At 44.8% G+C, this 17,055-nt stretch overlaps 1 protein-coding gene across 2 annotated transcripts in view; it reads right to left on the bottom strand.

Annotated features, from left to right (window-relative positions):
• Nucleotides 1-17,055, bottom strand: part of LIPG (lipase G, endothelial type) — a 50,541-nt gene that overhangs the window by 17,398 nt on the left and 16,088 nt on the right. The window contains exons 1-3 of one of the 2 annotated variants that reach the window (XM_010990160.3): nt 5,259-5,392; nt 2,229-2,410; nt 392-571 (exon numbers count right to left, since the gene is read on the bottom strand). In XM_010990160.3, the coding sequence (XP_010988462.1) occupies nt 392-571; nt 2,229-2,410; nt 5,259-5,355 (459 nt within the window). In that variant the 5' untranslated portion in view covers nt 5,356-5,392. Of the gene's footprint in view, nt 1-391; nt 572-2,228; nt 2,411-5,258; nt 5,393-17,055 lie in introns of those variants that run through there. The other variant, XM_031441936.2, reaches the window with a different exon arrangement.

Here is a 17,055-nt window from a genome sequence, read left to right as displayed (position 1 = left end):
GCTGCATTTGTTTGAACCAACACTTCCCACCCTCAGTTCAGCCACCCTTCAGATGCAAGAGCAGACTTCAGTAGGTATCTAAGATTACCAGCTGGTCCAAGCTCCTGACCGTTCCCAACCTGAGGGCATCAGCAAGTAACAATCTATAAGGCAAATTTTCTCCACACAAGTTAAAGTAACAAGAAAAACCCAGAAATGCATCAATAATGAGAAAGCTTTCTAGAAGTCCCAGCTTCCAAGTATTTCAAGCAATACTTCATTCAGTAAAAATTTGAATCTCAAAGTTATTCTCAGACCTCTGAAGTTCACTGTAACAGCCTGATCTATTTCTTAAGAGGATTCGGGTTCAAGGTCCCACTCATGAAAGATGGACTCCCTTTGGTCCCATTACCTGCAGCCAGTCGAGCATCTTTGCAATGCTGTGTCCCACCTCCCTTGTGTTATTGACTGCATCTCTGTAAAGCTGGTGAGCCAGAGGAAGCCAGTCCACCACCACGATGTTGGCTCCTTTCTCTCTTGTCTGCAGGGCTGACACGAGTGTGTAGAGCCAACTTTCAAACATGCCACTCATCTGCAGAGAAAAGGGGACATTTAACAAATATTCTTCTTCTGGGTTTCAGAAATCCTCATGAATATGGAATTCAGCTCCATGAACCTCTCTAAAGCCACTTCTAGGACTTTCACCTTGGCTACCCAGGCACCAAACACTTGCACATGAGCAGGGCCAGCCACAGACAGGATTGCTACATGGGTGTTTGTTTTCCATTGCTCTTTACATCTTCAGTTTTTCCCATCAAAACTTTCAGAGCAGGTGTCCTCTGCTGCTGTCCCACTGACCGATAAGACCATTATATGAGATACATATTGATGGCGATGCTGGCCTTAGGTTAGCCTGAGTCTTGGTCACAGTAAGGCAAGTAAGTAGCCTGCTCCATCATTCAAAAGCAGCTGAGAAGCATTGCCCCGGAGAGTTAGTTTCTCTCTCGGAGATGCAGGGAGATGCTCTCTTAGGCAAATGCAGAGTTAACTAATGACCCCTTCCCACAACCCATTTCTGCCATCCATCTTGACCCCAGAGTAAGGAAGATCGGTCTCTGGAATCCCAAATTAGAACTCAGAACACATTTTCCCACAGAAACAAAGTATAAATGGTGACCATGTCCAGTTGTAAACCTATCCACAAGTACATTATTAGATAAAGAGATTTTCTGTGCCTCGCCTGGGAACCCAAATGCCATTTACAATCCTGCTTCTATGGGAAACTGCTGTTCCAAGTTCCAAGCAGATTACAAAAGAACTTTCTGGAATGCAAGCCATTTATAAGTGGCAGGCAGTTTGTATTTGCATTTTGACAGCGGGCCTTTAAAAAGGTTCGAATGCATGATTCTAATCATAGGCTGTAGGGTGAGGATGGCTGGACAGGCCCTTAATCATCTCTTCAATTACGGTACATAGGTAGGCGCCTCCTACCCCCTCCGCCAGGCCTGACCCAGCCATTGGTGATAGACCTAAAGAACCAGAAAGCATGTAACGGATATGAATTTCTCATCATTCAGAGGAGGAATGTCCCCTCCCAATTAGCCCAGGCAGAAATCTCTCACTTAATAGCACCATTTTCCTCCAGACTGCCATTATATAAGTGAACAAATCCCTCAGTGGTCAAAAGCTTCCGAGGCTGAGCGCTAAAGTCCTTTTTTTGTTGAAGTTTGTCATGGGCCTTTCAACGTGAATTGCTCAGCTAGGGCACATAAAGACCCCAATGCCTTTAAACGGAGCCATCTCTATACAAACACCAGGGCACCATGCCAGCCATGGCCAGCCATCCAGGCCAGCTGGCTCCTCGCAGTCTCTCTGAGCCAGTCAAGCTGCTTCAGTGTAGCTCAGCTCCTACGGAGGGATGGCCCCCGCGATGCGGTGGTTGACCAATGTAATTAAGTGTAATTAGAGGGCCCCTTAAGAGCCAGTGGAGCTGGGCTGCTGCCCTCAGGAGAGCCACTTTCTGAAAGCCCGCTGTGTGCCAGCGTTAAATACCACCCTGCTGGAGTCCAGATTGCCCCCTCAGCAAAGTGCCCATTACATTCTTCACAGCTGTCTGAAATACAAGCAGCCCACAAGAAAAGAGGGGGAGAGAGAGTGGAATCTGGAAGCACCAGTATTCTTTTTAATTGACCAAAACAAAGGAAACCAAATCTCATGTAAAGCCATAGAGATCCCTCCCCCGGGCTCACCGTCCATCCATGAATGATGAAAAAAGTTTTGGCTGTCACATTGAAGCCGCAGTCTTCTAAGGGCTGCTTGTGGCCGAGAGAGAGGTGGCATCCTTCGTGGTCTGGGTCCTCAGAGGTGCGGAGGTTAAATCTCACAGGGGGGTTGGCGGCAGCTGGTACATCACTGGATTTGTGGAGCTCATCTGGGGAGAAAGACCAGAGCATGGGTATCACGAGCAGGCTGCGGCGGTGAGAGATCTGGGGTCTAGTTCTAGTCCATGTTTGAGCAAGTGACTTAACCTGTCCGGGTTTCAGAATGTTTCCTCCTCCCCTCCCAGAAAGGTTGCAAAGATGTCATAAAAGGGACGTCTTATCAATATTTAAGAGTATTAATTAGTCACTAGTATCAATTACTGTGAATCTGAAAAAAATAAGTCTCTCTTGTTTTTTTTTCTCTGCCCTATCCAAATGAGTTATCCTTCCTTCTCTCAAATTACTACTTTCAGAGTATGGGTCCTCAGTTCTTTTCTTGAAATACTTGAGACCCATTGAGGTTCAAAATTCAGAAATGTTCAGATTTTAGAAAGACATTATGGTATATATAACATCTATTATATAACACCCCCAATGGGGTATGGGGGCACTCCACATGAATCTAACACATCAATAATATTTCTGCAGGGAAATACATGACTACTCACACTCAAGGGCAAAAAAAAAATTTTTACAAATATCCTCCTGTCAGTTCAGGTCAGTTTTTGCTGCCAAATGAGTAAGAGTTCAGGTCAGGTAAGGCCAGGTCTTGCTGCCAAACTAGTTACCGAACACAAGTTTCAATTTTGAAAGATCTGGATCTTGGAATTGGAGGTAAGAAGCTGTTGACCTGTTATGCAGTGGGCTTCCCGTAGTGCTCTGGTCTCGACTCCAACACTTACTTCAAAGACCTTGTGCATCCTCAGTGCTCCTGGCAGTACCAGACATGTGCCTGGCATTCTTTTAGCCTGCTAAATAAATTATTGAAGCCATGGGGAAGCTCGTAGGAGCAGCAAAATCTCTCCTTTCAGATCCTCTGCACCCACACAGTGCCGTCTAGGAGATGGCCCTAGTCCCAAAACACAGCCAATGTCACTGATGGTCCCTATGGCCTTGTAACACTAGGTACTGCCATCACACTATTTCAGAAGGTCACAAATGAACCCCATCAAGCACCCTTCCAACCATCCTGGAAACCAGCTTAATAACCAGCTAGGAAATTAGAAATCAAACTCTTCTGTCACCCAGAAATCAGGGGGAAAGATAACACATGATCATCCCAGGAGCTCAACGAATACCAGAGTTAAGAAGCAAATGGAGTCAGGGAGAGATCAGAGTGGTGGGGAGGTGGTGATGAAGGGGACAAGGGGGAGGACAACAATGCACCAGACGTAAAAAGATAAGGTTCAGAAAATGCAACTAAATACGCATGAGCAGAACAAAACTGGCAGAAATTTGAAACATGGACATAACTAGTTCAACATCTCCCAATTTCTACCCAGATAACCAAGCAGAGAGACTAGCTAGGAAGTCTAGGGGAAAAGGAAAGGGAGTCTGCTGGCTTCCTGGCACCGACCTGTGGATAAACCCCTATACTGACACAAAACATTCACCTGAGCACCTGACTCTCTGACCCGAGAGTTCTCTAGCCTCATTCCTACTACTTATGGCTAGAATCACTTCAGCCTCTGGGAGTTCATGATAGTTCTTCATCCAGATGTCCTCAGGGCGCATTGTCACCTCCTTAAAGTTCAGAAGCTCAGCGGTCAGCTTCTCAGTGAAGGAAACCTGGCCACGATTAAAACCACGCCACCTTCTCCCACCAGCCCTCTGTACCTTCCTCTTCCGCTTTACTTTCCTCCAGAACACTGAGCACTATTTATATATCTTAATTACTTGACCATTTGTCTTCCCATCTCTGAAGTGTAAGATCCTGGGGGCAGGGGTTTTCACCTGTTTTGTTCACGGCTGTAACCCCCTCTTCTGGAAGAAGGCACTACACAACAAATACTTTTTCAAATGAATGAAATGATCCCCAAATACTCAGAATCACAGAAAGTAGAAGTTGGAAGGAAGTTGGTAGCACTTTCCAGGAAATGAACTAGAGATGCAACCTACCCCCATTCAATTGCACTAGAGTTGGGAACATGTTAAGTAAAGCAAGGTTTTCCCATTTATTCAAATTAACCCTTCCACATGCACATAAGCTGACATGGACCAACATCACTCGACCCCAACCCCAGCAGAATAGCAGAAGATGGAACAATGGGGTGTAATTCAGGGGTTCCTCTCCCTCCTCTGCCTAACTAATTGACTTGATACTCCTGCTGGGTGACCCTACCCTCTCTCCTCCAAGGTAGGCTTCCTCCAATAGAAGAGACTGCCATGCAGAACTCAGAAGAAAAGCTGGCAGCTAAGAGGAGGAGAGGTAGGAAGAGGAAGAGCCAGGGCTGGAAAGAGTATTGGAGAAGAGATGGCTGGCAACCTGGGGAATAAGCCCAGCCACTTCTCTGCTCAAGTTACTCATTGAATGATCAGGGCTAGCACTCATCAAAACAAAGCCAGATACCCTGATACCTTAACTTTTATAACACCTACTCCACGATTTTAAAAGGGGGCACCAGGCAACAGAGCTTTTTCTAACAACCTTCTTGCCTCGAGAACTCCAGGTTCACAGAGGAAGACAAGGTTACAGAGCTGCTGGCAGCCAACTTTGCTGACTGGACATCACAGATAAGGGAACCACATAACGGCAAGGAAGTGGGGCGAGAGCGAGCGCAGGCCAGCGCAGCCGCCAGCCTGCGGCTTCTTGGGTGCCTGGCTGGGGATGCCCTCGTCAGAAGCGCCGAGGAACAAGTGGACTGCAAGGCTGATTAGGAGGAGCAAATGGACAGCGCAGGGAGAAAGGAAGGAGGATGTCGCAGGATCGAGGAAGATTGAAGAAGGGCGGGCAAGACAGAGGGGACCTGGCACAGAAAAGAAGTTGTGGGGGTGGTAATAAAAATAAATGCACGTTACCTTGCAGCCATCCCTCTGGACCAGGGGGTGTGGGGCCTCCCGCGGCAAAGCAACAACAGGCTCTCCAGAGGCAGAGCAGAAGAACGGAGTTTCTCATCCTTCCCTTTCACACCCGCTTCCCCCAAAGAGGGCTTTTAAAAGGACAATAAACAAAAACACCTCTCGGAGTTTCCAGCAGTCTGAGCCTGTAAGAGTCGAAGTGGACAGCCCCCTCTCAACCAGAGAGTGGCCCCAGACAGCTGAAGGTGGAGAAGGTGGAAAATGAAAACTTGGCCAAACTAAGCCGCGCGGTGGAGGGAGTGGGTTATGAAGGGGCTTGAACCAGAACCAGATCTGCCCTCACGCGTGCCGCCCGCGCGGGAAGCCAGGGCTCGCCACTGTCACACCGCGAGCGAGGTAGTTTTTTAAAGTATTGAAGTCATCTGACCCATCGCCAGATGGCGATTTGCATAATTTATTCCCTTCCCCGTACTCTGATTGGTCACACCTTCGCTGACGCCCGAACCAAAGACTCCCCAAAGTTTGAATGAAAGCGCCGCACACCCACCGCGTGGACGCTCCGCACACGCTGCCTCGCTTCCTCCCCAGCCGGCTCCGCAGACAGCCGCACTGCAGCCACCCCACTTTTTCCAAGTGCCCCCTCCCGGACCCTAGATACTCCACTCGCCCCTGACACCCCAGGGGGAACATTGCCCCAAACCCCTACTCCTGATGCGGATGCGAACCCTGGAGAAGGAAGGCTATCCTCTCCAAGGCGCAAAGCAATCCCCGTGCCCGAAATAATCTCTCCTCGCCCCGTGCCAAGTGGCCGGATGAAGGAGAGCCACCTGGTCAGCCTGTGGTCCTTCTTTTCTCCCTTTCCTCTTGCTTTCCTGCCCAGCGAGGCCCGCGACAGGTGCAGACGGCGTGATGGGACAATAACTCGCAGAGCTGAGGGGCTCCGGGCTGTGGCCTGGGCTTTAGGATCGCTCAGAACCCTCTTGGAGTCCTTTCTCCGCCGCTAGCTGCAAAACCCAGGGCAAGTCACCCAACTTCTCCAAAGCCGTTACTTCGTCCCCAGTACGAGAGTGGTAACCGTTCCCGCCGCTTAGGGACGTTGGGGAATTTAAAAGACAGCGCTTAGTGCGGCGCCTGCCACGTGGTAGGCACTATCGCACCAGGGGATGGACTAGAGGGATGCCAGGCAACACTTCCCAAAGGGAACAGTGAGCCAAGCTTTGGGGGGGGTGTCTCACGCGTAATCAGCGCCAAGTTTCCGCCAACGTGCACAACTACCTATTCCGTGGAATTAAGCAGCTTCTTCCTCTCCCTTCTCTTTTTTCCCTCCTCTCCTTCCCTTTACTGACCCGCGCGTCCCTGCTCCTCCCACGGGTGCTCAGCCTGCCGCACCCCGGGACGTGGAGGTGAGCGCTCCGACCTTGGCCAGGAGTCCAAGTCTAGCGCGAGGGGCCGGGAATGAGCCCCGGGCACCCCCCGGGCGGCGGCCGGGACAGCTAGGGGGCGGTTGCGCCACAACAGCCCTTGGGAATGGGAGAGGTAGAAAGCGTCCCGGCAGGGCTGCGCCCCGCCATCCCTCCTGGTTCTAGCCTGAGTTGGCTGTGCAAGACTGTACCTTTGACCTCGAATAACCCCGCCGGAGCCAGGAACCGGTCCGGCTCCTACCTGGAGAGGAAAATCGCCCGAGCAGCACCGCGCCCCTACCTCCTTGATGTCGGGGCCCCAGCCTGGAAGATCTGTGTGGGGAAACCAGCCTGGAGGAGCTGGTAGTGTTGCGACCTATCCTGGTTACTTTTGTTACTCCAGCTGCCAGCGGAGCACGCTTTGTCCCTCCTGTGCGCTAAAAAAAAAAAAAAAAAAAAAAAAAAAAAAAAGCGGGCTGGCCTTTTTTTTTTTTAAAGTGTAAAATTCAGTGCATTTTACGAGGGTGGTAAACAGCACCGCCAGAAACGTTGCTTCCGTCCTCAGCCGCTCTCCTCCATTGGTAAACTATGCAGACTAAGTTGGGTATCATCTCCATTTTACAGATGGGAAAACTGAGTTATGGGACAGGCTACAGTTCTGAAGCTAGTCTTGACAACCAGATCTCTCTCTCTCTCTTCCCTCAGTTTGATTTAGCCAACTGACCTCTAAATATGAGCCCTTGGGAACCATGTCTCCATCTCTTCAGTGGTTGAGGCAGTGGGAAACCTGGGGGTCAAAAATCCCCTTCTCTGTTCTGAGATGCTCAAATCATAGTCTTCAGAACCTTAACTGGACAGTGTTGAGGGTGTGTTTTGGGGGCCTTTGTCACAAGTGGATCCCCACAGAGAGCTTGGTACTCCTGCAAAGTTGGTTATCCTACCTGGAAAAAAAGTATATATATATATATATTCAACAAGATTAATATCCTTTTTTTTTTTAAACTGCCTAGGCTATGAAACCATTTACTCTTTATTGCTGGTTGGTTAGAGTGCCCTCCTGTGTCCCTATATTAAAACATCATGTGAGAACTTCCACAGGATGTAATGAAATTATAATCAGAGCATTAATGTATAACATCAACTGTTTGTTACTCTTCATACTTTCCAGTAGAACCACGAGGAGATCTGGGGAGCCTCCTGTGTGGAGGAAGTCCCTGCTTGGGGAGCTTCAGCAGAAACTTCTGTTTGTGTCACAGTCAAAATTTCAGGGTCTCAGGTTATTCTAGCAAAGGACTCTGGTCATTCTTTTAGGTAGCCCATCATCTGAGGCACCTTCCTATGTTAGAGGAATGAGTCCCCCTCTCAGGAGAGAAGTCCACTTTCCACTTCAGAAGCTGAAAAGTAAACACACATCTTTCCAGCCTCCCTTGCAGCTAGAGTTCCTGGTTTAAATTCAGCCAATCAAACCCTGAGGTGAAAGTGAGTGAGTCTGGAGAATGTAGCGAGTCTGGAGAATGTAGCCATGCCACTCTGCCAGTGGAACAGCAGCGGCAGCCAGCTCTGGTTTTGGCGGGCAACAGTGGCGTCATCCCCCAGACCAATCTACAGTGAGACTTGAGCAATGCAGTCTGCCTGAGTATACTTCCAAGCATGGTTCTTTTGCCCTACAGATAGTCTTTTTTTTTTTTTTCAACTTTTATTTATTTATTTTAATTTTGGGGGGAGGTAATTAGGTTTACTTATTTATTTATTTTTAGAGGAGGTACTGGGGACTGAACCTAGACCTTGTGTATGCTAAGCATGTGTTCTACCACTTGAGCTCTACCCTCCCCTCCGCCCTGCAGATACTCTGATTGCTACCTAATATGAGTTGCTCTTCTGCATAAATGAGCCAGAACTAAGAGCCAAGTAAGCAGAGAAATGCTGCTCCCTTAATGGAGGTTTGGCACTCCCTTTCCAAACTTTGTGGGCAATACATAACTCGGGGGGATCAAAGTGCCACTTGAAACGTGGCAAGTCTGAATTGAGATGTGCTAAGTATCAAATACACGCCGACTGCAAAGACTTTGAACAAACAAGATAGTAAAAATATTGCATTCATAATTTTTATGTTGATTAAATGTTGAAAATATTTGGGATACACTGAGTTTGGTAAAACATAGCTCTAAAATTAATTTCACCTTTTTACTTTTTATAATGGTTGCTGTAGAATGGTTTTAATGGCTTTTTATAATGGTTTAATTATGTACTAGCTAACATTGTATTTCTATTGAACGTTCTAAAGTATTATGATTTGCCCTTTCACCTAGTTAATGCTAACTCTCATCAAACTTCAGATACCCGCTTGTGTCTCTTCTTCAGAGAAACTTGCCCTGACCCCTGGCCTAGGTTTCCTTTAAGAATGTTCCTTTCTTTTATAGAACTTACCTTGGTCTTTAATTAGACATTATTTGTTTGACTATTTGATTAATGTCCCTCTCCCTGTTAGAATTTAAGCTCTAAAAGCAGCACCTGGATTTATTTCTGTTTACTATTCTTCTCCCAGAGCACAGCATAAAGCCTGTACATAGAAGGCTCATAATATTTGTTGAATGATCACCACTTTCACACATCAAAGGTGGACGAAAAACAAATTATTTCAATAGACGTTTGAAAAAATTAGAAATAAGATAATCCAATAACAAGGGTGATTACATAATAAATATACAGAAATCTCTACTTTTCTAGTATTATAGGGAAGGGTTTTTTTGGGGGCGGGAAGGTTCTTTAAGCAAAATATAAACACAGAGGCAAAGATAAAAGAATAATAATCTTGGCCACACAAAAATTTTTAAAAACTTTTCCACACTAAAAAAGACTTTAAACAATTCAAAATAAAACTTAAAACTGAGTTACAAAATGTTTGTTATATCCAAGAACTCGCTTTCTTAATTTTCAATAAATTTTTACTAAAAAAAAAAAGGTAATTCAATCTGTCACCTTTATGCAAATTAGAAAAAAGATTTCCTTCCTCAAGATACTTTATCTCCACTTTTGGGCAAAACTATCACACCATGCTAATTATGTTAGGATGAAACACTTGACTGTCATCTGTCAGAAAAATGGCATAATGAATATTGAAATCTATGATTTCTACCACGTGAATAGCAGCCACTAGGCTGAACAGTATACAACCCACACAAGCACTGATGGCATCTATAATCCAGATTTAGATCATTGTAAATAGTATTATTCACTCATATGAACAGCCACCAGGATTAAAAGTTTGTGTTGGATACAACTAAATTTTTTTTTCTACAGAATTATAAGCATTCTTGGTCCCTCCCGAAATTCCAGTAATACTCTCTAATCATTGGAACCATCATAAACACTCCTAGACTTTTCCAAAATTGCCCCAGGAGATGGCAATCTCCTCGGAGAACCAGTGGTCTAGACTGGTTGGAAGGCACAGAGGAAGACCTTAACTCTTTGTTTTATGCTTTTCGTTACAGCTTGAATTTTTCACCATGGGCATACATTTTTAAAAAATGAATAATTAAAGTACACAAATATAAATCAATTAAATCGCTATTCGAGAGAGGAGCTAAGTATCAGGGGTGGAGGAGTGATTCCAGTAAGACACACAACATTTATTCCAGTACATAATAGTAACAGAGGCCTGAGGTCCACCATGGTCTCAGCAATAACTAGTTGAAACTGGTCCAGAAAGCCCAAAGCTCGATTCTCGCCCCAAGAAAATCAACAACCACCCCTACGGTGCCTTGCATCTCTAAACAGATGGATGGCATAGAGTGCCTTAGTGTTCAGACTTGTTCAGACGAGAAAGCACTTGAAGGTCACTATGCTTGTTTCTGAAGACCATTAAATGTTAAAATATTTCATTCGTTCCCATAAACTATGATCTCATAGAAAACTGTTTATTTAGGTGAAGTGTGTTGCTTTAAAATGTCAGTTTAATTACGTTTACACACAGCAAAACATACACTGAGAACACGATTGCAAATACAGATGAAAAACCAGCTGTCAAAGGATCATCGGCCAGTTCCGAGTTTTTCCATTACTACTCCTTTGTTACTTGTTTGTGTTCTTTTACCCGTTGGAAGCACACAAGTAGTAGAAAGCATAAAAACTTTAAGAAAAATTATGGCTTCTCTGTAAGACTAAAATGAGTTCAATATAAAGTTTTTTTAAATGGTAAAATTGAAATAGAGACTGTGCATTAGTTAAGAGTACTGAGTGGAGGGTATAGAGCTCGGTGGCAGAGCACCTGCTTAGCACACATGAGGTTCTGGGTTCAATCTCCAGCACCTCCATTAAAATCAATAAATAAACCTAATTACTTTCCCCCTCAAAAAAAAATTTAAAAACACCAAAGAGACTATATGAATGTTTATATATTCATAGAACATTTCTGGAAGGATTTAGAAGAAACTAGAAACATTAATTTCCTCTGGGAAGGATATTTGAGTGGCTGGAGAAAGGGGTGGAGATAATTTGGGTTTGTTTTTTTTTTAACTCTATATAACTTTTTTGAAACTTTTGCATTTGAATCCCACAAGTACATTGTCTATCCAAGACTAAATAGATGGAAGTAAAGCCAAAGAAAATAAATGTTGAGGATGGAAAAAGGCCTTGGGCTTGGAGGACAGTAGCCATGGAGGGTTTCAACAGTTATGGAAATAGAACCTTACAGGGGGCACAGTGAGCAGAGAACAGGAGGAGAGGCAATGGGAGAGGAAACAGATGCTCTTCTGTCAAGATGCCTGGGAGAGCAGGCAGGAGAGGCTTCCTCGGTGCCCTGATCCCACCTTCACAGGTGGATCTGAGCCAGACAAAGCCCTTTTGTGGACTGGCAGCTGTGGTTGCCTAGAACCCCAAACTATGCCCATCTAGGAACAAACTTGGCCAAATTTCTCTCCTTTCAGCATCTGACCTAGGAAATACTAAAGGATGGAGTAGGAGCCTAAAAGGGAAGCCAAAGAAATGCCCAGAATGGCAGAGGGGTCGTGTTGGGCCACAGGTGAGCCAAAGCCAGATATGAGCTAAAGAAAAGACGCATAGAGCAGCAGGGGATTGTGAGGAACCACCCCTGAAGGATGAAAGCATCCAAAGCAGAGGAAGCCGTGAGTCACAATAACAGTGATCACACCAGGCTAGGGTCGCTGAGATCCATGAACTTCAGCTCTTCAGACCTGCCCCCGACAGGAGGGTGGCCGCAGTATAAGCATCACCTGAGCGCCTGTTTGCCATGCAAATTCTCGGACTCTGCCCCAGTCCCACAGAATCGCAATCTGTGTTTTCACAAGCCTTCCAGATGATTCCGATGCACCTTACGCCTTAGAACCTGAGGGCTCCTCTGTGTGGACGATTCCGGCCTGTGTGTGTCTTTACAACAAACCCCACTGCTAAAGCTAGCATAAGCTCTCCAGCAGATCTTGTTTCCCACACCAAAACTGCTTAATACAACCTTACCCCACTGGGCAAGCTACCTCCTACTTTTACTTGGAACCTCAGCTCAAGGGCCACCTCCTCCAAGAAGGTTTCCGTGCAGATGTTTCCCAGCCTGTTAGGTGTTGCTCCGCTATGCAGCCACCCCCGAAACCTCCAGCATAACACTTATCACCATGTCCTATAATCAAAGATCTATTTGTTCATCTCCCACTAGAGTGGGACTATGTCTTCACCAGCACAGGATTAATATCAGGTATTAATAGCTATTATTATTAAGCACTCAAACAAATAAACGTATATATACAGAGAGAGAATGACTATTATTTTCCCTGGATCATAGCAGCTAACTCCTCTCTTGTGAAGTTTCCCAGGAGGGCATGCCTGCTCAGCCAAGTGGTAATTGTTACTAATGAGCTGTGACAACCCAAGCTGAATTAAAACCCTTTTTTCCTTTGCAGGGAATTCCAAGTAGTTGGCAGATAATCACTGGACAGAAGCAACAGAAGATGGCCAGGAGGCATGGCTGGCTGACTGGGTCTGTGCTTGAGGTACATATAAAAGGTCTGTTTCAGGGATCCTGCCTAACAGGGATCATTGCAACACAAACAAAAATTCTCCAAAGATGATATAACAATAAAATAATAAAGAGACAGGAAGAAGGAAGAAAACAAGAAAATACACAGTATATATACATAACATATATGAGTGAGCTAACACTGTGAGTGGATAAGTAAGGATAAGTATGCATAGTTTGCCCAGCTGTTACTACCCTCATTTCTTTAACTGGTCACACGACTAGAGTTGCTATTTATGGCTTGCTTCTTCCACAGCCCCATTCTATGTTCCACCTGCCCTCAGCCCTTATCTCAGCTACCCGAAGTTTTTACTTGGTGAGCTGACCCCAAGTCTTTATTCCGAAAAAATCAGAATCCTCCGTAGGCTTGCCTTTTTAGTGGCTATATTCTCACATTAACTTCTATTTTTGGACATGGAAGTACTAAGACACCCCAGAGAATGCCTAGAGTCCCAGACATAGTCCTCTTTGCCCCAGCTGTGTGGCAGCAACCAAATTTCCCCCAGGTAATGGGATCAGTCACTTCAGCGGTAGCTTATAACCAGGCGGCACTCTGGTCTTCCAATTCAGTGGAACCATTATGGGGTCTCCCGGGGAAAACGTTCCTCTGCGTGGGAACCAAGACCTCCACACCAAAAGATCCAAAGGTACAAGAACAGCGGGCAAACATTCTGTGAAAGGGTTAAGTGTAATAAGTAGTGGAGCCACTCCCAGTCTACCTCTTAATTCCTAGACCCTACGTCCTGTCTGTGGGAAAAGCAGTACCATGTTTTGGCCACTGATTCAAAGCGTGTTCCACACCCTGTAAGCCAAGACCTCAGCACTTCAGGTTGTTAATCCCAGTTAGTACTGTATCTGCCTTCTGTTCCACCGCTCAGGACAAAAGGGGCCACATGGTAAGAACAGTGATTTCCATGGGCTTGAGCCCATTGTTGGTTGCTGAAATGAGTTCCCCGGCCAACAGCAAGGTGGTATGGGATACGTTACACATCTAAAGCATTCTATAAATTCATAGATGGCAATGGTGCTGCATGTCAAGACTGGAGAAGGCAAATCCAAATTCCATTCAGAATGCTATCTATTCCAGTGGAACAAAACATTATTCCCTTCCTAATGAAAAGAGCCCAATGTAATCAATCTGCCACCATGTCACTGGCTGACTCCACCTCCACCCCAAAGAAAAATGCTCCACTGGGGACTTAGTTGGTCCCTGTTGTTAGTAGGTTTGACTCTCAGTAAAAACAGTATCCATATTAGTTTTGGTGAAGGGAAGACCTTCTCAGAAGTCTGAGCACCAAATTAGCAAAGCCTGCCCTCCAGTCATGAGGTCCCAGAAGGAGCTGGGAAGTTCCCCCTTGTCAGAAGTCTCCATGGGCCCCTCCACTGATACTCTAATCCTGATGCCCCCCACCTCGTCTGCTTGGCTCTCACTTCCACCTGCTTTCTGCGCTTACAATCTCTGTATTACTCCCATGTTCCATCTTTGCTTTCTCAGCCAATGGCCAGTGAACCATGGGAGAAAGGAAGAAGGCAGGATGTTGGTCCCCCTGCCTCTCTGTCTCTGGTGCTTCTCCAGTGGAGGCGATGCCTCCACCACGGCTCTAACTGCTGTCCATCAGACCCGCTGTGGTTCCAGGCTCCCTTGGGAGACGCTGGCACCTGGATCTGACAACACTACCTCCTTCCTTTGATCTTGGGGTGGTCAGAGGCGCTTCCTTCTGTTACCAGTCTCCTGACACCTCATCAGCCCCGTCTGGCACCTCAGCTCCTCCATCATCTCTGTAACCAATACCCAGATTAAATTCCTTCTGCTTCACAGACTTCAGTGGTTTCTCTTAAACTGGTTAGCCCCTGACTGATAAAGACATATTGGATTGGTTTTTGAAGGCACTTTCACACCCCCACCGTTGCTTGCCTGGAAGAGCCTTATTTCATATCTCAACGTTCAGCTTGAAAATTCTTCCCTTTCTAAAGACTTTCTTGTCTCCCTCCTCCCCCTCATCTCATCTCACCCTTGCCCTGAATTCATCACTCTGCCTCTGGACAATCTCAGCACTTGGATTCTACCATTTGTTCCAGATTATTGTTCCTGTTCCTTTGACTAGGATGGGAGTTTTTTGATGGCAGAAACTAAATTTTATGCACCTATTTATATGTTTGAAACATGATAGGCATGGAATAAATGTTTACAGAATGAATGATGGAGTAATAGTGCCTTCCTCTACTTAAAACAAGAACAAGAGGCTGGAGGGAGGGGTTAGGGAGGAGTTAAGAGTTTCCTTGGGAGAAGATGACAAAGTTCAGGAGAAGGATGGTGGTGATGATGGTTGCACAACAATGTGAATGCACTTAACGCCACTAAACCGCACACTTAAAAATGGTTAAAATGGTAAATTTTATGCCATGTATATTTTACCACAATTTTAAAAACTAAACTAACAACTAAAATGCCCTGTATTCTCAACTATAAAATGATGTTCTGCACCCTACTTCTGAAATCAACCTCCAAGATCAGTACCTGAGGAATATTCCCACAAGGGAGGAAGCAAATCCACGGAATTTCACTGCAGCCTCACTTACAATAGCTAAAGCAAGGCAGGGAGGATGGACAACTCAAATGTCCAGTTAGGAAAATGGATAAGTAAATTGTACCATTTCATATGATGAAGTACTATATGATAATGAAAATGACTCAATGAGAACTTCATTGATCAACACAGATCAATCTCAGAACCATAGAAAAAAAACAAAGGCTGCAAATTTTATCTACAGTCTGATTCAGTTAATCTGAAAAAGAAACAAAACAATATAGCACATTGTTTATGGCCACATTCATGTACACAGTATAAGTATGAAAAGATGCAATTTCATGTGAGTGATTAACTGGAAGAAAGGGAGTCAGAAGGGATGAGAGTATCAGGCTTTGATACTATATTTCCTACAAAAGGAGAGAATGCTAAAGTAAATAAGGCAAAACATCACACATTTGTTCAATCAAGTGAATGGACTATGTGGAGGTCAATTCTATTTTTCTGTGCTTTCCTGTATTCTTGAAATATCTCATAATTTTAAAATCTAAAAATTAAATTAAATTGATAACATAAAGTCAGATTCATTGGTGACACACACTATGATTAACCAAATACTCAATACACAACCATTTGCAAACCCAGACATGTACACCTTTACTGAAGCATGAGGCAGTGCCAGGAGGTTTGAGTTTGAGGAAACAATTGCAATAGGTGCACATGCACACATGGATGCACACACACACACACACACACACAAAACAACTGGCTGTGGAGCACTAAATGAAAAACCCAGAGTGTCCACAGTGGGACGGAAATAGAACAGAAATAGAATGTCCTCTATTTTGTATTAAGAAAAGAACCAATTAGGTCACTGCTTGAAAGTAGAAGGTTCCGCTAATGACAGCCAATGCAAGTTAAGCCGGTTACCCAGAGGCTGATGACAATGCAGACAGAGGACTATGAACTCATCTACAAAACAGAAACAGACTCGCAGACATAGTAAACAATCTTATGGTTATGGGGGAAAGGGGGTGGAAAGGGATAAATTTGGGAGTTTGAGATTTATAAATGTTAGCCACTACATATATAAATAGATTTTTAAAAAAGTTTATTCTGTATAGCACAAGAAACCATTTTCAATACCTTGTAATAACCTTTAATGAAGAATATGAAAACAAATATATGTATGTATATACATGACTGTAACATTGTGCTGTACACCAGAAGTTGACACATTGTAACTGATTGTACTTCAAATTAAAAAATATATATTTCCTTGCTCAAACAAAACAAAACAATGCAGGCAGAGGAGCAGGGAAGAATGCTGATTTCTTGTTGGCTGGCCTAATGGGGCCTCCAGGGGGAGCCAGGCTGTCTCAAGGAGGGCAAGCCAGGAAGCGAGGGAGCCAGTGGCCACCTGCCCAAGATCCCAGCAAATCTAGTGAACTGAATCCTTAAAAATCTTCTAGACTAACTGCTCACTTACTGCAGAAATCTCTTCTACAGCACCCTGTCCAACCTCTGCTTAAACACTTCTGGAGTCGGGGCACCATGGTTTTTGAGGCAGCCAATTCCATCACCGGATCATTTTGATTGTTGGAAGATTCTTTTTTGTTTAGTTTTTTTGTGTTTTTTTTTAATTGAAGTATAGTTGACTTACATTGTGTTAATTTCTGGTATACAGCACAGTGGTTCCTGTATACATATATATATTCCTTTTCATATTCTTTTTCATTATAGGCCATTACAAGGTATTGAATATAGTCCCCTGTGCTATGCAGTAGGACCTTGTGGCTTGTCTATTTTATACATAGTAGATTAAGGAAATTAAATATGATTTA

Source organism: Camelus dromedarius, chromosome 28 (assembly GCF_036321535.1).
Source record: "Camelus dromedarius isolate mCamDro1 chromosome 28, mCamDro1.pat, whole genome shotgun sequence".
NCBI lineage: Eukaryota > Metazoa > Chordata > Mammalia > Artiodactyla > Camelidae > Camelus > Camelus dromedarius.
This window is presented reverse-complemented; position numbering and strand designations above follow the sequence as displayed.